A 26,510-nucleotide genomic window follows, 5' to 3' on the forward strand; every position below is an offset into this window, starting at 1 on the left:
TCGCTCCGCGGCATGTGGGATCTTCCCGGACTGGGGCACGAACCCGTGTCCCCTGCATTGGCAGGTGGACTCTCAACCACTGCGCCACCAGGGAAGCCCCCTAACTACTTTTGTGTTACAGTGTGTAGTATCTGTTTAGACTTAAAGAAACAAAAACTACTTCTATATTGTTGGCATTTATGTAATCTTGTTTAGGAATTCTACCAGTTGTGACTCTTGATTGTAAGGAATAGAAATATACTCCAGTTACCTCACATAAAAAGGAAAATCCAGGGAAGTAAAATGGAATGTAGCTTGTCCTGTGGGAACTAAAAAGCTGACCAAAGTCTCAGTTCTCTCTCTTTCAGGGAAGCACAGAGTCTCTCATCTTGGCTTTTCAGAGTGTATCTGCCTCATTTCAGTTTTCTCAGTTGGCTTCCTTGCTTACTGATTGGCCTGTATGTCCCCTTAAAATGGCTATTCCAGCCCCAGAACATATATATCCTTTTTCAGGTTCAGTTTCCACCGTTGGCTGGCAACAGTTTTTAACTTTTCAAATTACTGAAAGAGGGTCTAGCTCAGATCACTGATGGAGCCCAGTCTCACAAAGTATGCATTGGTCTGCCTTAGTATACAGCCAAAATATGCATTGGCTGTCTCTGTGTCAGGTATACATTCCTGGTGTAGACAAGGTTGGGGATAGGGCAGTAGATAGAGTGATAACATTCTCAGGGCTGTGGATGAGAGGATGGGATAGGCACATACCTTTTATAGTATGTAGCAATTACTTATTTCATTTTTAGTTGTTTAGTAAACTACTAAATAGATATTATATTGAATGGCAAAGACAACAGACATTATCATGGTATATCACTCTATATCCCATATATTTGTGCATTTTTAAGTTCATTAAATGTAAATAAATCTTTGAAGTAATAACTCTCAAGGGTGGAGATACAGGAGATACATGCTTCTAGGGAGTATTTCTTTTTAGTGTGTCTCCCCCCTGCTCCCGCTGCCCTTGGTCATTCATGCATATCACAGAATCTTTGAGTTTGTATTATGCTCCAGGAATTTTGCTAGCTATGGGCAGATAAAGTTGAATATGGTATTTTCTCTGCCTTTAAAGAATTCTATGCTTTGGAAGCTGAGCTGTCTCTAATGAAATTTAATTAGAGGTCAGACTCTCTTTGTACTGTTGAGTTGATTCCTTCACCTACTGCCCTATGAGTCATACCTTATCTTACTTGTACTCTTTATTGGATCCTTCCCTAGAGCCTAACATATATACAACTCTGTTCCCACTCACCCCTAAACTACTGCAGTCTGGTTTGTACTCACTACTCTACAGATGTCACTCTCAGTAAGACCAACAGTTACCTTCTAGTTGTCAAATCCTCTGGACATTTACTGGCTTTTATCTTACTGAACTGTTCTCCTGGTTTTGGACCTGTTGATCATTCTTTCTTTTAGGACACCATCCATTACTGGTTCTTTTTATACCTCTCTAAGCTTACCTTCTCAGTCATCTTCATGAGCTTCATTCTCTTTCTGCCTCTTAAAATGATGATGTTACCAGTGTTTCATCCTTGACTTACTGCTCTCTTCATGATCTACTTCATTCTCTCTTTTTTTTTTTTTTTTTTTTTTTTTTGCGGTACGCTGGCCTCTCCCGTTGCGGAACACAGGCTCCGGACGCACAGGCTCAGTGGCCATGGCTTACAGGCCCAGCCGCCCCGTGGCATGTGGGATCTTCCCGGCCCGGGGCACAAACCCGTGTCCCCTGCATCAGCAGGCAGACTCTCAACCACTGCGCCACCAGGGAAGCCCGTCCTATTTTTTTTAGATGACTGTGTAGTAATCAATTCTGATTCTATGTATTAGTAGTCCTGAGTATTCCCTTGAAAATAACTTGTATCACTATATCCATTTGCTTGCTGTCTGTCTTCACTTGAGATCTGTATGTATCTTTGCTCGGAACATGTCCCATACTGAACTTCACTTCTTCATCCACAAAGCAAAACAACAAACTTACCATCCCCCAACCTTCTTTCTTGTATCTTGTTTGGGGTGACTAGTTGTTCAGCCAGATACTACTCAAGCTTAAAGAGCTGTGATGATGGCTTTTTGTCATGCTTCATGCAATCTATTGATCTATTGGTCGGGTCATCTAGATACCTCTCCACTATGCAGACATCTGTTCATCCCCACTACTTCTGACCTGTTTCTGGCTTTTAGATAGTATGACTGTAATTGCTCTTCATAGGTTTTCCTGCCTATTTCAAATCTTGCACATAATTGATAGAATGGTTTAACTTGAACATTCCATATGCTTCTCACAATCTACCTTTTAAAAACAACCTTCAGTGACTTCCCCATGTGACACTATTTCTTGCTTCAGTGCCTACTCCTGTTGTCTTCTCTTTATCAGTTGCCCTCTTCTTCACCTGGCTGTGTCCTGTTATCCTCTGAAATTAATCTTAGGTGTTACCTTTTTCAGGATGCTTCCTCTGATTTGCCGCCCCCCCTCCCCTTCGGGCTGGGTCAGATTACCTGCTCCTTCTTTTTAGTGCCTTGTAATAGCTGATGCATGTCTATCATTTTTCTTACTGTATTGTTTTATAATTTTGTATGTAATTCTCTTCCTCCACAAGATTGTGAGCTTCTTGCGGCCCAGAACAATCCTTTACTTGCAGAGCCTGGCTATGTAGGGGGCACATGCTAGACTTTAATAAATGTTTGACCAATGAGTGAAAGAAGTTTCCAGTTTAGAAAAAGCAGATAGTCATAAATAATTACTATAGAATTTTAAATAGTGTAGTGGAGGCAGAGAATGCAAGGACTGAACATTCTATCTGGGAAGGGGGAGAGGTGCCTATGAGGGAAGACTCGCTTTATGGAAGATATAAATTTTATTTGGTTCTTGAAGGGAACTTGATAGAGATTTTGCTAGAGAGGAAAGGTGATCCATCCTAGAGAACAAAAGCAAGAGAACAGGTCCTACTCATGAAAAAACCAGGTATTTCAGAATCTTTCTTCAGAAGTCATTTTGGCAGTGAGGAGGATGTAACAGAGGAGAGGCAGGAACTGTAGTCTTGCAGGCTTGCAGGCTGTAATGAAGGTCTTGTATAAGGCTTTGGTGGTGAGGAGGGCCCCAAGAGATATTTAAGATGTAAAATATAACTAATTAGTTGGATGTGAGAGTTCTAAGAGGACAGTTCAAGGTAACTCTTACGACTTCTCTTTTCAGTGATTGGATAGGCAATGATGCCTCCTCTTAATTAATTAACTAATTAATTAATACATCTCTATTGTAGTATACTTGCTTCACAATACTGTGTTAGTTTCTGTTGTACAACAAAGTGCATCAGCCATCTGCATACATATATCCCCATATCTCCTCCCTCTTGCGTCTCCCTCCCACCCTCACTATCCCACCCCTCTAGGTGGTCACAAAGCACCAAGCTGATCTCCCTGTGCTATGCTGCTGCTTCCCACTAGCTATCTATCTTACATTTGGTAGTGTATATATGTCCATGCTACTCTTACCAGCTTCCCCCTGCCCATCCTGTGTCCTCAAGTCCATTCTCTATGTCGACGTCTCCTCCTTTTAATTTAAATGAGGGAATATAGGAAATTGGGGTATGGAATGAATTTAATTTTAGACATGATGAGTTTGAGGTACCCATGAGAAATTCAGGCAGAAGTGTTCAGTATGCTGTTGAATATAAGTGTTAGAAATTCAGGAGATATATCTGGGCTGGAGGCACAGTTTTGGAAGTCATGGTACTTATGAGGTAGTTAAAAGTGGTAGATTAGAAAACAAGATTACTCAGGGATTGCATATATAGTAAGACTGTAGGAGAGTGAAAACAGAATCCTGGGCGTTGCAGGCTTTCTTCTGCTTAAAGATAATCTGGTATACTTGCAAAGCAGTAGAAATTTTCTTTGATCTCTTTAATTTCCTTTTATTCTTTCCCACTTTAACAGATTTCAGAAATTTCCCCTTTGCAGCCCCTATTTGTTCCTTCCATTCTTTACTCCACTGGATTCTTCTTGAGGCTATTAGTTTATTCCTCTTTGAAGTGTCTGTTGCCAGACTAAACTAGGGAAAAGGAAACGCTTAATGTGAATTCACATCCCTTCATGAAATGGGGATATGTATTTCTAACTTTACTTCCACTAGGAAATAGGTTGTCTGCCATTTTGTAAACATATTACTTTCTTGGTTTATCTTTTGTTTTTTCTCTTCTGATAGTGACATAGATACAGATAAATATTTTGCTTCTTTCATTAAAACAACTGTAAAGTTATGGTGATAAATCACATCTTGGACTCACATCAGGTACACCTTATAGCAAATTTTGGGACTGTGGCACTACCGAGGAGGTTGTGGCTCATTCTCATGGGGATTGTTGCCACTCAGCTTCATTCCATTATTGCCTTGCAGGGAGGTGATTCCACTGATGCCAGCTTTTTCTGTTTTTCAAGAAAAGTCAGAAATCCTGATTTTTATGTGATTTAAAAAAATGTTTATTGAATTAAAAAAATACTATGCTGGCAGTTTTTGATCCCTTTCTCAAACCTTAAATTCTTTGTAACAAAGACCAACCATCATCACCTACTGAGATGTTTGAGGTGTGTTTGGTTCTATTGCATACTAGGGTAAGAGAGGAAACTTGACTTGGAAGCCTCAGAAGACTGTAGTGGAAAAGGAGACAGCCTCAATCTCTTGATTTGGACGATTGAGTAATAAAGGGTCATGAAATCAGATGGGCTGACTCCTATCCCATCTGCAGTAAGTATTCTGGTAATGAATCCTCCCTATCTTCAGTTCCTTATTTGCTGAGGTTTTGATCCTGGGTACCATGATCAGTGACTTGAAACTGGAGTGTTTAGTTAGGATATTTTTCTATTATTATATCATGCATATTTAAGTACAAAATTAAACACACACACACACACACCCATCCCCACACCCAGCTTTGGTGTCTTGCCACCAGAATGTAACCCACGTGAATAATAATGTTTCTGTCACTTGGTGGGTTTCAAGTTCTGAACACCTGATTTACTGAATGTACTCAAAGTATAATTTGTTAGGGCTTACTGTATTTATTTATTTTTGTTGAGTCAAAGAATTTTTATAGAAAATCTCCTCATTCCATAGGAAAATCAGGGAGATATGTTGGAACTGACCTCTGGATTTTCTGTTTGTTCTCCATGGGAGGGAAAAGTAATGATTCTTGCAAGTGGAACTTACATAGTTTTGAGTGCACATGTTCCCTTTTAGCAACAGCTTTCCCTTGTAGATAAATTCCATTTGTTTAAAAATTAGATCTCACAAGTAAAAATTATATTTAAAAAACTGTGCCACAAAATGTTAGAATGTTAGACCACACTAGAGTAGATTATGAGAGGAATTCATACACTAGGTATCCTGAATAAAGACAGTGTGATTTTCTTTGGGAGGAGGGGAGTCTATGTGGAGGTAGTTGAAGTATGTGCTAATGTATTATGTCAGCTAAAATTCTGATCATCAAACAATTTTCCTTAATTACATGATACATATTTTATGTATGTTTATAGTTTCTCTTAAGGTTTTCTGTATCAGAGAACCTGTTTCCTGTTCTAAGATGAGAGATTATGAAATCTATGAAATGAACCTAAATAGTTAATTTTTTTTTAAAGGACACATTTTTTTAAAATTTATTTTATTTTTAAAAATTTTTGTCTGCATTGGGTCTTCGTTGCTGCACGCGGGCTTCCTCTAGTTGCAGAGAGAGGGGGCTACTCTTCGTTGCGGTATGTGGGCTTCTCATTGCGGTGGCTTCTCTTGTTGCGGAGCAGGGGCTCTAGGTTTGTGGGCTTCAGTAGTTGTGGCACATGGACTCCGTAGTTTTGGCTCGTGGGCTCTAGAGCATAGGCTCAGTAGTTGTGGTGCACCGGCTTAGTTGCTCCATGGCATGGGGGATCTTCCCGGATCAGAGCTCGAAGCCGTGTCCCCTGCATTGGCAGGTGGATTCATAACCACTGCGCTACCAGGGAAGCCCCTAAATAGTTAATTTTAACATTATGTAAAAATAGGTTTCTTTATATTTTAATAAAGTTGAATGAATTTTGAGCAGTTTGACGATTGAGTTTCATACTTTTGTGCATTGATTATGATGGTATATCAGTTTATTCTAATTCATGACTGGTGCTGTCTTGTTATCATTCTCTCCCGTTGTAAAATCATCTTGTATTTGTGATTATATGTAGTTTTTTTAAAGACTTTTTTAAAAGAGCAGTTTTAGATTTATAACAAAATTAAAAGGAAAGTACAAAGTACAGAGAAGCTTCTAATTTTAATGAAGTCCAGCTTATCAATTATTTTTTTCATGGATTATGTCTGGTGTTATATCTAAAAATGCATCACCATACCCAAAGTCGTCTAGGTTTTCTCCTAAGTTTTCTTCTGGAGTTTTATAGTTTTATGTTTTACATTTAGGTCTGTGTCCATTTTGAGTTAATTTTTGTGAAAGGTATAAGATCCGTGTCTTAGATTAATTTTTTTCTTTGTGGATGTCTGTGGCAGCACCATTTGTTGAAAAGATTGTACTTGGTTATGTGTAGTTTTTGGAAACTCTTGAATAGTGTATTTATCTCTCACAACTTACTTTGTTGTCATTTCTAAATGGAATCTTTAAATATATTTACACATAAAAGTATAAATAGCCTTGAGCATTGGGCTTAGAAGTTTAGTAAACAAATGATAATCGCTGTCCTACTTTTGCATGGAAGATTATTTCCCCTGTGGCACACTCTTATGTAGCATTAGCAGTTGTGAATCTTTGTTCACTTGGAATTTTTATTTTTGGAAATTACCAAAACTTTAGTAAATCAAGTGAGTAATTTCGGGTAATACCATTTTGATGGAAAGAAGTGGGTAACTGAAAAGAAAAGAGATTGATTTTTCTTGTTCAACTGCAAAACTGCCTTTGGAAACCAATTTTAAAGGAGTGTCAATACTGTTTAAGCTCTGGAGGATTTATCTTTTTTGTATTGCCCAAACACTTTGTAACTTTTTATTATGGCACTTACCACATTTGTGTTATCATTACATGTGTATTTTACCTTTTTAGTTTATGAGCGTTTTGAGGGCAGAAACTGCCTGATTCATCTTTGTATAACTAAAGTCCAATACATGGTTATCTGATTATTATAGGATCAGTGTAACCCCTCCAAATAATTATTTTGAAAGGCAGTAATTCTTATATAAAATAAATATATAACCCACACATAAAATAGGATATTAAAAGTCATTATGCACACAGTAGTTCCATATTTAAAAGAATCTTTTTCTTAATTGAATAGCCAAGTGTATATTGCTCTACTATCAACTAATCACAGGAAATTTTTAATCCCAGTTTAATTCTCTGGGCTGTGAACATGTAGCATGTTTGTGCGCTGTTTATTTCCTGCATTGGTTCGTTAAGAAATGCAAGTGCATTTACTATGTAAGTGAATTTTGTGATTATTGTGTGTGTTTTAAAAAATGTTTTTAGTTAAAAATTTTGAACATTACAAGTAGCAGGATTAGTATAATGAACTTCCTCTGTCATGCCCAGCTTAGACATTTACCAACTCATGGCTAATTATATTTTGTCTATATCCTTTTTCACTTTTCCTCTACTGTCCACTTCCAGAATTATTTTGAAGCATATTCTGGATACATGATTTCATCTTTAAATATTTCATCATGCATCTCTAAAACATAAGGGTTCTTTTTGTTATAACATAATAGCTGGTACCATTCATTATTTAAGCTAAAAGATAAACAGTAACTTGTTAATGTCATTAAATATTCAGAAGATGTTTGGAATTACCCAGTTTCTCTTCCTTCTTTCTCTCCTCATCTCCTTTTTCCACTGTATTTGTTAAAATCAAGTTGAATAAGCTCTACATATTGCAGTTTTAACCTACAGGTTCTCCTCAACCTTCCTCTTCCCTCCTCTTTATTTTTTTTCCCTTTGCCCTTTATTTGTTGAAGGAATTGGGTCTTTTGCCCTTTAGTGTTTCTCACAGTCTGAATTTTGCTAAGTTCATCTCCATGATGTATTGTAACATTTTCTCAGTCTTCTGCTTTTCCTCAGTCAGATTCAGGTTCGAGTCCCGCCACCCCACCCCCACAAAACTCTTTGATAGATGGCGATGTGTATTTTTATTTCAAGAGGCATGTAATGTCTGGTTCATATTCTCTCTCTCTCTCTCTCTTTCATCCTCTCTCTCTCGCCCCCCCACTCCATCCCTCCCTTGCACGTGTTAGATCGGTAGATCCCTAAATATGTTAGGGATTGCAATATGGCAATATTCTGTCATTTCTTCTTCTTACATGGATTTTTTCCTTAAAGAGAAACCGATTTTTCGTCAACTCTCTGATTACCCTGATAAATGCCTAATTCTCTACCACTTTTCAAAAAGAGCTGGTTCTTTAGAAGCCTTCAAAGGTGATCAGTGAAATTTAAAAATCTTTCTATGATTTCATGAACTCAAATATTTGAAGTGCTCCAATACATTGCAGTTGTCAGTGTTACTGATTCCATCTTTAGCCAGGTGAAGCCTCTTCAGGTTGTCTGCTGAGTTTTGACATATTCTTAGTAACCTTTGGTAGCTTTTTGGTATGGCAAAGTGTACCAGGCCCATCTTAAACTCAATTCCTGCTCCAGACTTGGAATCAGCCATTCCTCCAATAGCCCTAGTTCATTTTAGTGGAACTATCAACACTATTTTTTACTGAAGCAATGATTCATAGTAAAATTACTATATTGTAAAATCAGTTGATTTGCTTTCTCTGTGTGGTTATTCCACATTGTTAGTATATTCAGTTAGATTTTTAAATTTCACTTTGCTTTTGAAATTTAGAGATTGCTTTTGAAATTCTTTTTATATATAAAATATTTATACTGATAACAAAGTCAGATTTACAGAGCAAGGTATTTTCAGAGTGTCTAGTTCTTATCCCTGTCCCCTTTACCCCATTTTCTCCATTCCTTATAGATCGTCATTTAAAACTTTTTCTGTATATCCTTATATTTAAAAAAAAATAAGCAAATGTTTATAAATTTATAACTCTCACCCTCCCTTTCATAGATGAATGATAGCTATACATGCTTTCTTCTACTGGTATGTAATTGAATTAAAAAAATAATCAGGGGCCTCCCTGGTGGCGCAGTGGTTGAGAGTCCACCTGCCGATGCAGGGGATACGGGTTCGTGCCCCGGTCCGGGAGGATCCCATATGCCGCGGAGCGGCTGGGCCCGTGAGCCATGGCCGCTGAGCCTGCGCATCCGGAGCCTGTGCTCCGCAACGGGAGAGGCCACAACAGTGAGAGGCCCGCATACCACAAAAAAAAAAAAAAAAAAAAAAATCAGGGTAAGTATGCTGATACAAAAAAATTTGTTCAAAATGCTCAGGATTGGTTTTTTTTTTTCTGATATCTTGATGGATTCTTTTAGTGTCACGTAATTAGAAATTTAGATGTCTTATTCTTTGGTAGCTTTAAAAATTTTGCTTTAATCAGTTATTTTTAAGGGAATACTTTTCCTTTTTGTATGTCATCTATATATACATGTATACATACATATGTATTTGTTTAGGAATGAGACTGATACATATGTAAATTAAAAATAGACATTTATCTGTCAAATGGAAACAGTTATAAGGAAAATAATCTATTTCTCTCTCTTTTTTTAAAAAACATCTTTATTGGAGTATAATTGCTTTACAATGGTGTGTTACTTTCTGCTTTATAACAAAGTAAATCAGCTATACATATACATATATCCCGAGATCTCCTCCCTCTTGCGTCTCCCTCCCATCCTCCCTATCCCATCCCTCTAGGTTAAACGTTTGTTTTAAAAAGTCTTTACTATGATTTTTTGCAGTTTTTAAATTATTATTTTAATTTTAGTTTATCTTTTATTTATTTTTGGCTGGGCTGGGTCTTCATTGCTGTGCGCGGGCTTTTAGTTGTGGAGAGCGGGTGCTACTCTTTCTTGCGGTGCGTGGGCTTCTCATTGCGGTGGCTTCTCTTGCTGAGGAGCGTGGGCTTCAGTAGTTGCATCATGCGGGCTTGGTAGTTGTGGCTCATGGGCTCTAGAGCGCAGGATCAGTAGTTGTGGCACTTGGGCTTAGTTACTCCGCAGCATGTGGGATCTTCCGAGACCAGGGATCGAACCTGTGTCCCCTGCATTGGCAGGCAGATTCTTATCCACTGTGCCACCAGGGAAGTCCTGCAGTTATTTATTATTAAGGCACAAAAACATTATGTATAACTAGAAAAATACAGCTTCTAAAAAGCACCTTTGATTAATTTATTTCAGCTTTGTGTATCTACTGGACCTTTTATTGGAAATTCAGGAAACCTTGTTAACGTGGTTTTGCAGTTGGAGGCTTTGAGTCTACTAGAGGCGTGTCAGGACTGTTCTTTGCTATACTGCTCTATCCACATTTTAAATACTTTTATTATTCTTTATAAGGGAAAGCATTCAGTAAATACAGTCCTTTGTTTTTTCAGTACTGTAATTTCTTTTAGACTCTAATTCCAGTGATCCCCAATGTATGGGCTGTGGGCTGGGGAGGGGTTGTGCAGCCTAACTTAGTTTGTATCTTGAAAAAACAAGTGCATATGAATGTACCTGCTGTTGCTTCAGACTGTATAGTTATTTTGTAATTGTTGGTATCTAGTTTAAAAAACACTGAAATAATTGTAGCTTTTTTTGTTTTCTTGTATTTTCTTCATCATTGGATGCTAGGAGTCCTAATTATGTAGTAGTCTATGATCTTTTATAACTACTGCTCCAATAAAACATTGAAGGGTTTGTTAAAGTAGTTACCTACATATGTGTACATAATTAATTCTTGAAAATATATAAAAGTTGAACAATAGATTTCTGTTTTAAGGGAGAGGGTTCTGTTACCAGAGAACTAAAAATACATGGGCTGGTGTATATATGTGTATATAACCTAATTATTCTGGGCACCCCTAGTTGGGAGAGAGAGGATAATCTCCACAGGTATCCAGTGGCCATTATCTTTGCCAGCTGGGCAGTTAGCCATCTTGGAGACAAGGCCCTCTATCCCTCCTGGCTCAACAGCTGGATTGAAAATGTGCACCATATCATGCTAGTCTTTAATCATCCTCACAAGGATATACTAGGTATCTTAAATACACGTGAGTGGAAGAGGATCTTTACTTCCATGTCCCAGAAGTATGAAAAGAGGGGTTTTGGGAGCAACTTAGCTAAATGTACTGATGATCCCTGTGTGGCTGCCTCTCCGTGGCTGCCTCCCTGAAAGGGAAGTCGTGATGTAGGCTGATGTAGGGTATGTCGAGACAGTCTAAAGTATGTTTTTCTGTATATCAGTCCTATGGGAGAAAAAGGACCAAGCTCTTGGGAGATTTGTTTTTTTTTTTTTTTGGATGTTGGGGGCTTGGTGCGGGTTGTGCTGGTAGGAATGTATAACTCTGCCTAAAGTCCTAAGGTGGGAGTGAGGGGCAGGACTTCAATTTAGCGTTCTTTTCTTTTTCACTTTCCCTTCCCCTTTTCCTTTTCTTGCCCTTTCCCCTTTTCTCTCTTTTCTCCCCTACCTTCTCTTTCCATTCCCTCCCTAATTTAATTTCTCTAGTTAGTAAATTAATTAATTAGTTCTGTATTTAGTGAGCAGCTTCTTTGTAGCAGGCCTTGGTTAAATTATTATGTAATGTTGAATGAGCCAAAGTTCTGTGTCAGGAGCACGTTCTACTGAAATTACTTGGAGAAGAACTTCCAATTTATTATAGGTGGAATAAGGTGGAAGGAAAGCAACCTATAGTTTCAATAAGGTGACTCTTCTTATGGGTACTTGTTTTTTTTGTTGAATTCTTTTATATAATTTCTGTGATCCAAGTTGGCACTGAAGTAGTATCAGCTTTAAGATTCTCAGCCCTATCTGGCTGCCCTGTGCCATGTAATGTGTTGAGACATATCAGGTGAATATAACCGAGAGTGGCTGACTCACTCTAGTAAGACTCTTACAAGAGTCCAAGGTCCGTTCTCTGGGAGCTCTGACAATCTGTTCTTCATGTGATCTATTAATATATAAAATAGCTGTTTGCACTTAGCCCCACTCTCCACACGTAGCCAGGAGAGTCTATTCCTAGCTCTGCATCCAACTTACTTAATCAGTCTGCTTTAGATAGACTTGACTTGAGAGATGGTCTCTCAGCTCAGCTCCTTCATTGTACTAGTGTGAGTTCTGGATCAAAGAGTGGTGAGTGATTTTGCAGTGGTTACACAGAACATTAGTGGCAAACTGGAACCTGTAATTTCTGATTCTGTGTTTTTAGAATTGTATTCTGCTACCTTTCCTATCATATTGGGGTGTCCAAAAAGTGCCTTCGGTTTTTAAGTAAAAAGACACATTTTTCATTTTCACCAAGAACTTTATGGAACAGCGTATTCACCCTTTTGTTCCACTATGTTCTGCCATTTTCCAGGCAACTTCATAATTCCGTCTTCCCAAAACTTTTTATCTTTTTGAGCGGAGAACTGTTCCAGGTGCCTTTTAGTCTTCCAGGGAATTGAAATTTTTTCCATTAAGAGAATTTTGTAAAGATCTAAATAAATGGAAATCTGAAGGGGCAAATGAATCAGAACTTCCCAGCCAAGCCCTAACAATTTTTGCCTGGTCATCAAAGAAACATGCAGTCTTGCGTTTATCCTCATGGAAGATTATGCGTTTTCTGTTGACTAATTCTGGATGCTTTTCGTCAAATGCTGCTTTCAGGTCGTCTAACGGGGAGCAGTACTTGTTGGAATTAATCATTTGGTTTTCTGGAAGGAGCTCCTAATAGAGGACTCCCTTCCACTCCCTCCATATACACAACGTCGTCTTCTTTGGATGAAGACCCGGCCTTTAGTGTGGTTGGTGGTGGTTCATTTTGCTTGCCCCATGATCTGTTCTGTTCCACATTATTGTACAGTATCCACTTTTCATCGCCTGTCACAATTTGTTTTAAAAACGGAACGTTTCCGTTACATTCAAGTAGAGAATCACATGCAGAAATACAGTTAGAAGTTTTCTTTCACTTATGTGGCACCCAAACATCAAAGCAATTAACATAACCAGGCTGGTGCAAATGATTTTCAGTGCTTGATTTGGATATTTTGAGTGTGCCAGCTACCTCCCACATGGTATAATGTTGATTGTTCTCAATTAATGTCTTGATCACTGTCCACTTCAACTAGTCTACCCAACCATGGAGCATTGTCCAGCGAGAAATCTCCAGCACGAAACTGTGCAAACCACTTTTGACCCAGTCAGTCAGTCACAGCACTTTCTCCATACACTGCACAAATCTTTATTTGCGTTTCAGTTGTGTTTTTACCTTTCTTGAAATAATAAAACATAATATGCCGGAAATGTTACTTTTCTTCTTCCATCTTCAATATTAAAATGGCTACAGAAAACTTCACCAATTTTTGTAAGTCTTTTTTTAAAATGCATGCTGATAGGACAGCTGTCACTTACAATCTAACAAAATTGTTTCGAATGAAGTTAAAGACAGCTAAGTGCTACTGGAGCCATCTTACAGAAAAAACTGAACGAACCTTTTAGCCAACCCAATAAAAGTCTGTGATGAGGATGAAATAAGATAAATGGTGGTATGAATTGATAGGCATAAAATATCACAATGTAAATTATTTCCATTTGCTTTCTACTATCAGGAGGCATTTAAGATTTTTTACATTGTCACTTCTCGATTTTAAGCATCTTGGCAGCAGGAGTCATTTTTTATGTCTTTGTATGTCCCTCTGCTCAAGGTCAAACTGATACATATAAGAACCAGGGCATGCTAATAAAATTGATACCCTTTGAAACTGAAATTATTTTCATTATTTATAGATAAACTGATTGTCTAATAAAAATTATACTTTATATTTATGTACTTGATACTCAAACCAGGAATTTATTACATTCATTACAAGTAGTGTTCTGACTAATTTCTTGGGAGGCATATTAAGCTGATGAATATTTAAATAAAAGAAAGCACTCATTTATAATTTTAACATTTTTTTCTTATTGTGAGTTTTCAGGCAGTTGTCAGATGACAAATTTTTTTTTTTTTTTTTTTTTGCGGTACGCGGGCCTCTCACTGTTGTGGCCTCTCCCATTGCGGAGCACAGGCTCCGGACGCGCAGGCTCAGTGGCCATGGCTCACGGGCCTAGCCGCTCCGTGGCATGTGGGATCTTCCCGGACCGGGGCACGAACCCGTGTCCCCTGCATTGGCAGGCAGACTCTCAACCACTGCGCCACCAGGGAAGCCCTCAGCTGACAAATTTTAAGGTTCATTAAGGAGTCAGGATTTGAATAGGATCAAATCCCACTCTCATACTAACTGTGTGACCTTGGGCCATTTTTTTAAAAACTTCTCTGTATTTTAGTTTCTGTGTTGTTAAACTAGGGATAATAATAATGATGAAGCTAAAATTGACCACTAGACCATGGGCTTATTTACTCCCCCAAAAAACACATAACGTAGGTGAGGAAATGAAGGCGTGGATTGCTTACACAGCTAATAAATAGTAAATGTGAGATTTGCACTCAGATAGTTTACCTCCAGGGTTCATATTTTTTGAGCACTATGCTGTATTACCTTCTTGATTACTTCATAAGTTGTTCTGAGGAGTAAATGAGATAGGTATGTAGAATACTTGGTACAATTTTGATTTTCAGAGGTTCTGGGTTCTGGAATTGTAAGGTTTTGTGGACCTAGAGGCTAATTTAGGAGAATTATAAATATGTAATTGTCCTTAGTTCTGAACAGTTCTGGTAGCTTATTAGAAATAAAAGTATCACAGACCCCACCCCATATATAATGGATCAGAATCTGCATTTTAAGAACCTGCATTTAAGATTCTTAAAGTCTGAGAAGTACTGCAGTAGATGATCATGAAGTTTTCTTCCATCTCACAGTTGGTGTGTTGGTGATTTTAGGGAACCGGACACATGGATATTTCAGTGTTGATTATTGTGTTTGGAGAAGAAAATAGTAACATATCAAGTATTATTTTAATATAAATCACTGTGAAGTGGATTTATTTATATTATTTTGGCTTCCGTTCTGAATTTGTAAAAAGTTTCTGATGTAGTGCAAAATTTTTCTAAATTTTATCATCCTGTATCATCTTAGGAAATAATTGGAACTCAAAAATTTTAAATGGTTTTAGATCAAATGTTCTTCTTAATCTCACCAGTTAAGATTATAATATTAGCCAAATATGTAAATGGGAACACTAAATATAACATGAAACTTTCTCAATTTTGGACAATTCTCTATTCTGATATTTCATTGAATAGTTTAACATTTGAAGTTAAATATTATGAGATTAACCACAAATGAGCACCTGACTTGCTTGATTAGAAATGTTTAATTTTATTAGTCCCTGGAATATAGAAATTCCTCTCAAACTTAATTAAGGAAAGGTTCTTCTCCATAGATTTTTTTTTGTTTTTTCATGTGACAGTAATGTCTGTTTTGTTCACTGTTAAATCACTAGCATCTGGCACGTAGCTATTCACAAATATTTGTTGAATGAATAAGAGTTTGTTTTTTGATGATTTTTGCTGCCATTTTCAAATGAGTAAGAAGAGACTTGTAAGATTCTGAAAATTTGAGTTATTAGACAATTGAGCATCTCCCCATGTTAAATAATTGAGTTAATAATCGTTCCCACATTATATAATTGTGATTCTTTTTTGAAATTTTAATTTTTAAATTTCTTTAATAGATAGTCAAACAGTTGGAGCCATAACACATTTATACAGTTTAGAGCAAACACCTGGTTAAAAAATATAGAACATTTGAGTATTGAGTATTTGAGAAGCCCCCTGTGTATTGTCCTCCAGTTGCATGCTCCCTTCTTTCCTTTATCTCCAGAGATAGCCATTTTGCTTGGTTTCATTGTTCAAACCTCTGAATAGATCCTTAAACAGTAAGTTGTTTAGCTATGAAAAATGGCTAGCAAGCATAAATATAACTTTGTAAAGAAAGAGTAATATTGCTAATATTAGGTCAGATATCATTGAAGAAGGTAGGCTGGATAAAGTATCTGGGTCATAGTCTGGTCTGAGCTTTCCTGAGAGTTTGTAAGAACTCTTTTCAGGAAAGTCAGTGGAAAAGGTTTTGAATGAATCTTGGGAAATAGCATCTGTTTTTTATAGTTGGCCATCTGGCGGTACTATAGTGTGGATCAGGTCCCGGATATTCAGCAGAACTATTGTCGGAGGGACTGAAATGTTCTGTACTTTATTCTAAACCACCATGGCCTACTTTCAGCTCTTGGAAAGAAGTCAGGGGAGACCACTTCATAGGTGCAGTAGTATCCCCAGCTGATTCAAGGAGGAGATCATGAAGGCAGTGTAGAAACATCAGTAGGCATTCTGTCCTCTGGTTAAAAAGATGTGGCCAGGATGAGGAAAAAAGGTAATAAAAATACAAATGAACAAGAGTTGTGTAGGCCTTATATAGAAGAAATTTAAAAAAAAAACCCTTCACTGAGGGATATAGAAGATATGAATAAATGGAAAAATATTATTTTGGGGTAGGAAGACTATTATAAAATTTCCTTATATCTTATCTAAGATTTCTGTTCATGTGTCACTTAATCATTGAAAGCTTCTTAGATCAACCACATACAATTGTTTTATTTTTCTCTATAGCATTTATCCCCATCTGATATATATTTACTTATTTATATGTCTTTTTTCCTCTTCTGGAATGTAAACTTACGAAGGTATGTAAATTCATGAGGGTGTGCTGCTTGTTCTTCCCTTACTAAAACGTAGATTTATGAGGGTATACTTTATTCCTTGTGATATCCCCAGCACTTTGAACTTACAGCACATAGGAAGCAGTCAGTGACTGGTGAATGAATGAATGAATGAATGAATAAATAAGTAAAACTGTGCTTTCTCTCATAGTCCATAGCACTTATTGTCTATTCCATAGTTTTTTGGTCATTAATTTCGTTCAGTTTAGCATCTTATAATGCTTTCTGTTATTTTCTTTTGGTTCAGTGTCTAATTGTTTCATTCCTGTAAGACATTCTTCTCTGGGCTTCTTGATGGCAGGAGTGGGACAAATGCATCCTTTGTATACCTCACAGTACAAGGCAAATGGATATAGGAACTTGTTGAACTGAATACATTTATTTATTTCATAATGACTTAAATTGCTAAAATCCAGTTTGCCTTCAACAAAATGAGTATTTTTAATAGATAATACAGTATAATTCTAAATGAAATAGGGAAACAGGATGGAGAATTTTTAGAGATGTTTTGTTGAACTCGTGGTAAATTTTGTTAACAGGAAGTTGGAAGTTGTGCAGTTATAATTTTACAAATTTCTGCACACAATTTGAGTAAATAAAAATATAATTTTTAGTGAGACATGTGTTTTTTACCTTGAAATTTTAATTTTTAAAAAGTCTCATGCTGTAGTTTTAAGATGAAATATAAATACAATCTGTTGTCTACTTAAGCTTTCATACATGCTTTTGCATATATAAATGTATAAATGTTTTTATTATAAATACTTTATCACTTCATGTCATTCAACAATTTATGTAATTTGTTTTTCACTTACATTGCCAATAGATTGTTTTTTTTAAATCATTGCTGATATGCTATAAATTTGTTTCTACATATAGATTTTGTATATTGTTTCTGGGAGATAAATTTCCAAGAATGTACTTAACACTTTCAAAAGTAAATATTTTTAAAATTACTGAAACAATACCATGAATGCTTAAAAGGAGAAACATAATCTATGTACAAGTTTTGTTGGTTCTTTTCTAGTTCCTATGGAAAATTATTTATTTATTAAAAATATTTTTTTCCTGCTTTATTTCAGACCAGTCTGTCCATATGGGGATGGGGAAGCCTTGGCATTGTCCTTTCTCTAATAACGTTTGGACCCTTTGTAATATTTTATTTGGCATTTTATATCCTCTGCTTTGTGGGTGGGTAAGTATTCTCAATAATGATTTTATAATTCATGTCATGTTCCGTTGTTCAAAATGGAAACAAATGACCATGAGACCTCAATAAGAAAAAAAAATCATGAGAAATGGCAGTATGATTTATTTGTGAATGCTATTTTTGCAAATTGTTTTTACCAAAGTTAAAAATAGTAAAATTAAGATACCTATAGAAATAAAAACGATGATGGTTATGATTTGTACCAGCAATATGGGTCATCATCTTCAAAAATAAATTTCAATTTCTGATGATGTAAACTTTTTTGTGTAACTTGGAAAGTTTTTAAAGATTTTTTTATTCCTTTTGGTGTTATTTCCCCTTTAATGTTGAAATTTCCTTATCTATTATAATAAGATAAATAAATTGAGATGACATATCAAGTTTTACAGACTAGAAGATACTGTTTCATTGATTAGACTTCAGACACTAATGTTAATTATTATGTTAATGTTAATTATTGTGCTAATTATTTCCCTTAGTGAATGTTGTCATTTTGTTCTAGAAAATTCCAACAAACACCTGATTTTGCCATTTTCTCTTCATGGTTATTTGGTTTACAGTGTTTATGCTTTATCTTGAGTTGATAAAACTTTACAGGAGAGGTTTCAGTCATGATTTAGTATAGCTTCCTATGTAGAATGTTTGGTATCAGATATGAATTATATGTAAGAAAATGTATAAACAAGAGAGATGCTTGCTACTTAGATACTCTGAACAAGGTAGTTTAGCTGAAATGAGCATTTTGTTGTTAATGTTTATGTGTGTGTATATATATATGTGTGTATTTGTGTATATGTTTATGTATAATACATTTATGTAATTATTTGTGCAGTGAATACCTATGAGTTCTTTCAAAAAAATCTTTTGAGACCCCAAATATTTGGAGGAATTGTTTGAGCCTATCGGTTTAGAGGACTTAGCTGAATTGAATAGCATATATAAACTGTGGCCTGAGAGAGACTGTATAAGACACTGAAGGGATGGCTTCTGAATATATCTACCACCTGTCACATTTTTCAGGTTATGAGTTTGAAAGTCATATGTAACCATTTTATAGGGAGGTCACCCACTGATTGTTGAACAAGTGAGAATTAATTTAACTGGGAAGCTACATCAAGGACTGTTCATAAAACTGTATTTTATATTAGATTTAATATTTTCCTTATAATTGCTTGGGTATGGTATTATGTACTGAGACAATTAAGAAATAAGCCATAGGAATCAGATAAATGGAGTTCTGAATATCTTTATTGATTATAAAGATGATTGAAGACTTACAGATCTGCAGCCATTTGGGCTTCCTAAATTACATTCTTTAGTCACAAATTAAGGCCAGAGCTGCATGGTTGCACCACCTCCCCCACAAGGTCATGGCTGCTTTTATTGATTGGAAAGGAAATTGAGGAGATGTTTCTCTCACAAAGGAAGAATTTCTTTTATTTCACTAATTGAATAAGACTTTGGCAAAAGTGAGGAAGGATTTCAGAATATTTTACAATACTTCAGAAAGGGAAGAAATGGCAGCGTTACAGATGAAGGTAGAGGGGTAAGAATCATTTCTCTTAGACTCAACTGCTCCATATAAAATTTGGGAAAGGGAAAAGGGTGACGAGTCCATTCATTTCGAAGTCCCAGGAACCTTTGTTCCCTTTTTGAGTCTGCTAATTTATTAACGAATAATTTCAAGAAACTTTTTGGATATTTGTAAAGTTCTGTGAAATTTTTTAGATAAGTTGGGATATTGGTAGGTGTGGGAGGGCCACTAAAAACTCTTTAGATAATATTAAGTCACATGGAAGGATCTGAAATTCCAAGTTCATGTTATGTCATAAATTGATTTGATATTCTGTTCCAGACTACTGATGTCAGGAAATATAGTGCCACAGTAAGGGGACTTCAATTTATATACTAACAAGCATCCAGAATCATCTCAGAGGATTAGTTAATTAAGCATTCCCAGGTTACTCAGTTACAGTCAGTGAGTATCACAATTCCTGAGTCAAAAATCTTTCTAATTTTGGCTCTAATTATGAAGAATGATTGTCCTTTCTTTAATGTAGCTTAATATAGTTTAGTGCCTTATGAATTTTAAGAGCAAAAATAAGCTTTTATATATCAATCTTAAATGAAGTAGTTAACATTTCATATACCTAAAAATCATTTCTTAGTTTTAGTGTTTTTTTGTTTTGTAAGTTTTAAAGATTTGTTTTTGTTCTTTTTCCTAGTTACAATGCAAGTCAGAGAGGAATTAATACATTTTCTTATGGAAACTATCTTTTTTTTTTTTTTTGGCTAGTAAAACTTAAGTTTTTGAGTTCTGCAGTTTGCCTGTATACAGTGTTGATAATGTATATATTTTGCTTATAGGCAAAGGTAATCCCTTATTTTCTAATATAAAGAAACCCTTTGGAAAGAAAACCACTCAGAAGTTTTTGGTTTCTGTTTTTTTGAATTTTGGTGGTTTTTTTTTTCTGGTTATTTTGGGATACCTTCAATACTGATATGAGTTATTTAATGGCAGTCCGTTATGTTTGTTTGGTTATGCAATCATTTGTAGCACCTGTTTTTACTTAAACCTCAAGGCTGAAGCTATTAATTAGGTTCTTTCTAAGATCATACTATTCCTTAGCTTACTTTCCTACCATCACACTGTGGGCAAAGGTGAAAGTTTTATCAGTTTATTTTATGATAATGTTTTTAGAAATGCATTGTTAACTTAATATCAGCATTTTATTGTGTCTAAATCTGCTTACAGCTAGGTAAAACTGAAATACAAGACCAACTTGATTCTTAGTAATAATGTTAGATACAACACAGATATGTGAAATTTACTGATAATTCTGAGACCAGCCTTTTAAAAAAGAAACAGAAACAGAATTGATGACATCATTTGATTTGACTTTATCTGTTTCTCCAGCCTCCTCCTTGCTTTTGTGGTGCCTGTACTGAAGAGTGGTGAAATGGCAGATAGCCACAAAAAGCAGAGGACCTTGAGAATCTTCCTTTCAATAGCTAAGGCTGACTGTGTTTAATTTTTTACTGTTCCCTTCTTGTCACTGCACTCTTCCTTCCTTCCTTCTGTCCATCCGTGTTGGGTCTTCGTTGCTGCACATGGGCTTTCTTTAGTTGTGGCAAGCCGGGGCTACTCTTCGTTGCAGTGCTTGGGCTTCTCATTGCAGTGGCTTCTTTTGTTGTGGAGCACGGACTCTAGGGCACATGGGCTTCAGTAGTTGTGTCACACGGGCTCAGTAGTTGTGGCACGCGGGCTTAGTTGCTCCGCGGCATGTGGGATCTTCCTGGACGAGGGATCGAACCTGTGTCCCCTGCATTGGCAGACGGATTCTTAACCACTGTGCCACCAGGGAAGTCCCCAACTACACTCTTTCAATCGTTGTAAGATTACTGTAAATCATTATAAAATTAAAATTTAATATTCTTTTATGGATTTCCTATTTATTTAGTAGTGCTTAGATTTATTTGGTAAACTTTAAATGTAGGAAATACTGATAGCATTTAGTCAATACAAAGTATTCTAAACCAGTATTTATCTTACCTTGACTCCATAATTGTTTTAAAAATAATTAACTTTGGGGGATATATTTATATTTCTTTTTTAAATTCCAGTCTTATTTTAAACAAATCGTAAATTGGATCTTTTTTTTTCCTGTATAGCCTTTGTTTATTCTGTATTCATAGTGGCAAGTTATATCTCTCTTTAATTAGTTAACAGAATTATAGAAATGTGTGGTATAGCTATAGATGTACATCTCATTTGTCTTTGTCTTTGGTTATTAGCTTGCCTACTTATTTAATGAAGGTTTATTTTCCTAAAGTTTGAAAATGTTGCCTGAGATTCTTTATGAAATATATTGGATGAAAACTTGTAAAGGCATTATTGTATAAATTCACAAAGTGTTTATAGTTGTTTTAAACTTGAGAACTTAACAAAATCTATCAACTCCTTGCCTCGTCAAAGTCACAAACTGACTTTTTAGTGAATGGTAAGCCATCAATTAAATCTGAAAAATATATTTGGTAATAAATAGATATGTTAAATTGTAGTGAAGTTTTGTTTTTGTATCTATAATTAAATTTCTTTCAGGGGTTTTGTGGTTACTCTCCTCTTTGGAAAAACAAACTCAGAGAAGTACCTAGAGCAGTGTGAACACTCATTTCTTCCTCCAACATCAACCGGGATTCCTAAGGTAAGAAGGGTAAAGGAATGTGAAACCTTAAAGTCCTGCTGTATGCAGTGGTGATATGTGATCATCTTTATATGGCTTGGCAGATTTTTCTATAATTCACTAATGCTCACTATAAATTTATGAGAGGCTATCTGATCAGGCTTAGAAAAATGCATGTTAGGTGTTAAAGGTGAGAATGCAAATTTGAGGGAAAGATAGAAATTTGGGGTCTTTTCCTGCTGTCTTAACTTAGAATTTCAATGCATCATGTGTATGAGTTGTGGAAATGTCAATGAGTATACTGTTTTGAATGAAATAAATGCATAGGAACCAGAGGGAGGAAAATGGGCACTTTTTCTTTAACTCACTTGAAAAATAGAGCTTGCGATTAGGCTGTGCAGTTTCTATAATTTTAATAATTCAAGTCCAATTTTATATTATCTTTCATATTCCTATTTTTCTTTTCTTTTTTTTCATTATCATACTCTATAAATCAAATTGGAATTGCGTACTAGAAGTAGGCTTCAGATTCTCATTGCCTTCAATTATTATTGTGGGATTAGGATGGTTTTTCTTGTATGAAGAGAGGCAAACGGTCTGGAGTTGATACCAGTAACTGAATTTTACAATTATTAACTTATCCTTTATGTGCTAATAAGACTTTTCGTGTTGATAAATAAATACATTTTTTTCTAATACTTACTGTAACTTTTAAAGTAATCTCTGAAACTTACTTCTGTCTCCCTTTAAAACTCCCTTTAGTGTGTATTCTTTGAGTTTGCTCACAGATCTTTCTGAGGAAATGAACCTTTTTTTTCTTTTAATTGAGGTATAGTTGACTTACAATGTTGTGTTAATTTCTGCTGTACAGCAAATGACTCAGTTATACACATATGTACATTCTTTTTTAAATATTCTTTTCCATTATGGTTTATCCCAGGAGATTGGATATAGTTCCCTGTGCTATACAGTAGGACCTTGTTGCTTATCCATTCTAAGTGTAATAGTTTGCATCTACTAACCCCAAACTCCCAGTCCATCCTTCTCCCTCCTCTGCTCCCTCTTGGCAACCACAAATCTGTTCTCTCTGTCTGTGATTTTGTTTCTGTTTCAGAGATAGGTTCATTTGTGCCATATTTTAGATTGCACATATAAGTGATATCATATACTACTTGTCTTTCTCTTTCTGATTTATTTCATTTATATAATAAGATAATCTCTAGTTGCATCCATGTTGCTGCAAATGGCATTATTTCATTCTTTTTGATGGCTGAAGAGTATTCCATTGTATATATGTACCACATCTTTATCCATTCATCTGTTGAAGGACATTTAGGTTGTTTCCATGTCTTGGCTATTGTGAATAGTGCTGCAGTGAACATAGGGGTGCATGTATGTTTTTGAATTGTAGTTTTGTCTAGGTATATGCCCACGATTGGGATTGCTAGATTATATAGTAACTCTAATTTTCTGAGGAGCCTCCATACTGTTTTCCATAGTGGCTGCACCAACTTTCATTCCTATCAACAGTGTAGGAGGGTTCTATTTTCTCCATGCCCTCTCCAGCATTTGTTATTTGTAGACTTTTTAATAATGGCCATTCTGACTGGTGTAAGGTGGGTGGTACCTCATTGTAGTTTTGATTTGCATTTCTCTAATAATTAGTGATGTTGAGCATCTCTTCATGTGCCTACTGGCCATCTGTGTGTCTTCTTTGGAGGAATCTCTATTAACGTCTTCTGCCCATTTTTCTGTTGGGTTGTTTGTTTTTTTGCCTTTTCTTTTTGAATCATTTCCTAGCCATCCATATTTTCCACTCACTTGAGCGGTACATAGAGAGGATGCAAAATATTTTGAGAATTAAGATCCTAAACAGTAATAAATCATAGTCAAGACTGGTTAAGTCTTTATAATCTGTTTTTTAGTATATGGTATAAGAATGGTGATTTTGATTGCTACTTCTAAAATGATTCATAAGTATATTTTATGAAAAAATCTTAGAGGTTGCATGTGATAACTCGAGGCATATGTTTTTTATATGTATTTGTGCTTTGGTTTGTATTTTTAATTGAAGAGTGTCTTACTAATTTTCACCTGATTTCCAGGTCACTGGTCTTTCTGAAGACTACAGAGAAAAATTCATTTTCTTTAGTTGCTAAAAACCATCCCTAAGTAAAATTAATTAAAAATATATTCATTTGGCAGCTGGTATACTGTTTTGGGCTGGGAGGGAGGAGGAAATAGGGGTGTGTTTAATAAAGACAATTATTAATTTGACTCACCTGAAACACTAACTTACGATTTTAAAGTTTCATTGAAATATGGCAATATTATATCTGATATTTTCAATTTCTCACATTCTAAATAATGTTTGCTGATAATTGTTTTTGGTGATAACACAAGATTTTTTTCTGGATGTCTAGTTTTGTTAATTTGAGAAATAGTGTTTGTTTTATATTTGAGTCTCAAGAAATAAGGTTATTTATCAACTTGAAGATAATGCAGGGAAGTTACAATGAATATTTAGTTAGAAGTAAACTACAGAGACTTTAAATCAAGAAACTATGTCATAGAATGTTATGGTTTCCTTTCAGTGCTTAGAAGAAATGAAACGGGAAGCCAGGACTATAAAGATCGATAGAAGATTGACAGGTGCCAATATAATTGATGAACCTCTCCAGCAAGTGAGTTTCAGTATGTGGTATTTGAATTCCATATGTTGTGTGCTAGGTGCATTTCTTTTGAAAATACTAAGGAATAATCTTTGCTATTTGTGTAATATGCTGGAAATTCATTATAATGCTGTCCTTGGAGTCTGTACATAAAGATGCTGCCTTACTTATGAACTTATTTATAATAAGGTGTTTGCTTAATACGATATTAAAGCCTTTTGGTTGAATTTACATTTAGAAAAAAATTTTTTACTGATATCTGATGATGTTTCTAATTATTTTATAGTTAAAATGTTACTCTTCAGCTGATGAGCAGGCTTAGTGGTTTGATAAATCAGATGTTTTTCCTACTAGTTTTATTACTTTTAAAAATGGATATTTATGGTTTCATTCAAAAATATTTTTAAAAGAATTAAAATTATTCTCCAAAATATTTTTCATTGATTCTTGATTTTGTGGTTATTCCAAATAATGTGTACTTTAAAATTGTAATACTATCTTTTAGATGAACCCATATTTAATTTGTCTGATTTGCAAAAACATAATACATTAAACTGTATTATTTGCTATTTATTGGCTAACAGTGCTGTTGGCAGCATCACCGGTATTAGAATTAAGTGAATTGTCGTTTTTGTAATTTGATGCAATGAATCTGATGATATTCTCAAAAGAAAACATATTTCCAAGATTATTAGCATCTCTTGACATTATTTTGCATCTCATTCCGTCAAACTGATTAAAACTTCATTATGTTATAGCATTGGAAATTTATTTTTTCTGCAGGCTTCATCTTTACCTGAAATCGGGTGGGGCTTCGCTATAGATAATTCTTTAATTTTTTAAAAAATTTGGGCAGTGGATAAATTGGGCTACCAAAATAATAGAAAAAAATTTGAAATGTTTTTTAGTATATTGATGCTTCTTTAATGAAGACAGTTATTTACCACTACAGTTTAGTATGTAGAGAATAAATATAAATCGAAAGTAATCCTTTCAGGTTTTAGTTTGCTACTGTTACTTTTTAAATCCTAAAAAATTGTATTTTTTCCATATTTTTGTTTTAGGTTATCCAGTTTTCCTTGAGGGATTATGTCCAGTATTGGTATTATACACTAAGTGATGATGAATCTTTTCTTCTTGAAATTAGGCAGACTCTTCAGAATGCACTCATTCAGTTTGCTACTAGGTAAGGTCACTGCATTGTATTTATGCAGAAAAATTTAAATATTGTTTGTATCAATAGGGAAAATAACTTTTAAATGGAAGGAGAAAATTGATTATTACAAGGTAAGTAGAACGGTAGATTATTATTGTGGGATAACTCTTAGATTATAGAACTAGAGCCATAAAAACCTTTATTCCTTTACATTTACAGAATGTTTATCTTGACTAATCCCTGTTCTCTTAGTCTGTATGTCCGTTTCTTCCTCAGGGTCCAGTTGTCCAATCATGTGACTGTTCAAAGTTTTTCATCCCACTTACTGATAATACTTCTTTCCCCTCTTACCCAGATACTCTTGTTCTGTTTTATTTTGTTTTTAGTTTCATATCACTCCCTTATTATACTGTTCTGGAAATACGATTTAGTACAGCTATGCTCAAAATGAGTAC

General features: G+C 35.3%; 1 protein-coding gene across 5 annotated transcripts in view; it reads left to right on the forward strand.

Moving 5' to 3' along the window:
- Positions 1-26,510, forward strand: part of SNX13 (sorting nexin 13) — a 149,294-nt gene that overhangs the window by 29,009 nt on the left and 93,775 nt on the right. For all 5 annotated transcript variants that reach the window (XM_081243602.1, XM_081243603.1, XM_081243606.1 and 2 more), the window contains 4 exons: positions 17,916-18,028; positions 22,146-22,248; positions 24,822-24,911; positions 25,964-26,085. In XM_081243602.1, the coding sequence (XP_081099728.1) occupies positions 17,916-18,028; positions 22,146-22,248; positions 24,822-24,911; positions 25,964-26,085 (428 nt within the window). The remainder of the gene's footprint in view (positions 1-17,915; positions 18,029-22,145; positions 22,249-24,821; positions 24,912-25,963; positions 26,086-26,510) is intronic.

The sequence above is a fragment of the Mesoplodon bidens genome (assembly GCF_964165515.1).
Source record: "Mesoplodon bidens genome assembly, chromosome: 9".
Taxonomy (NCBI): domain Eukaryota; kingdom Metazoa; phylum Chordata; class Mammalia; order Artiodactyla; family Ziphiidae; genus Mesoplodon; species Mesoplodon bidens.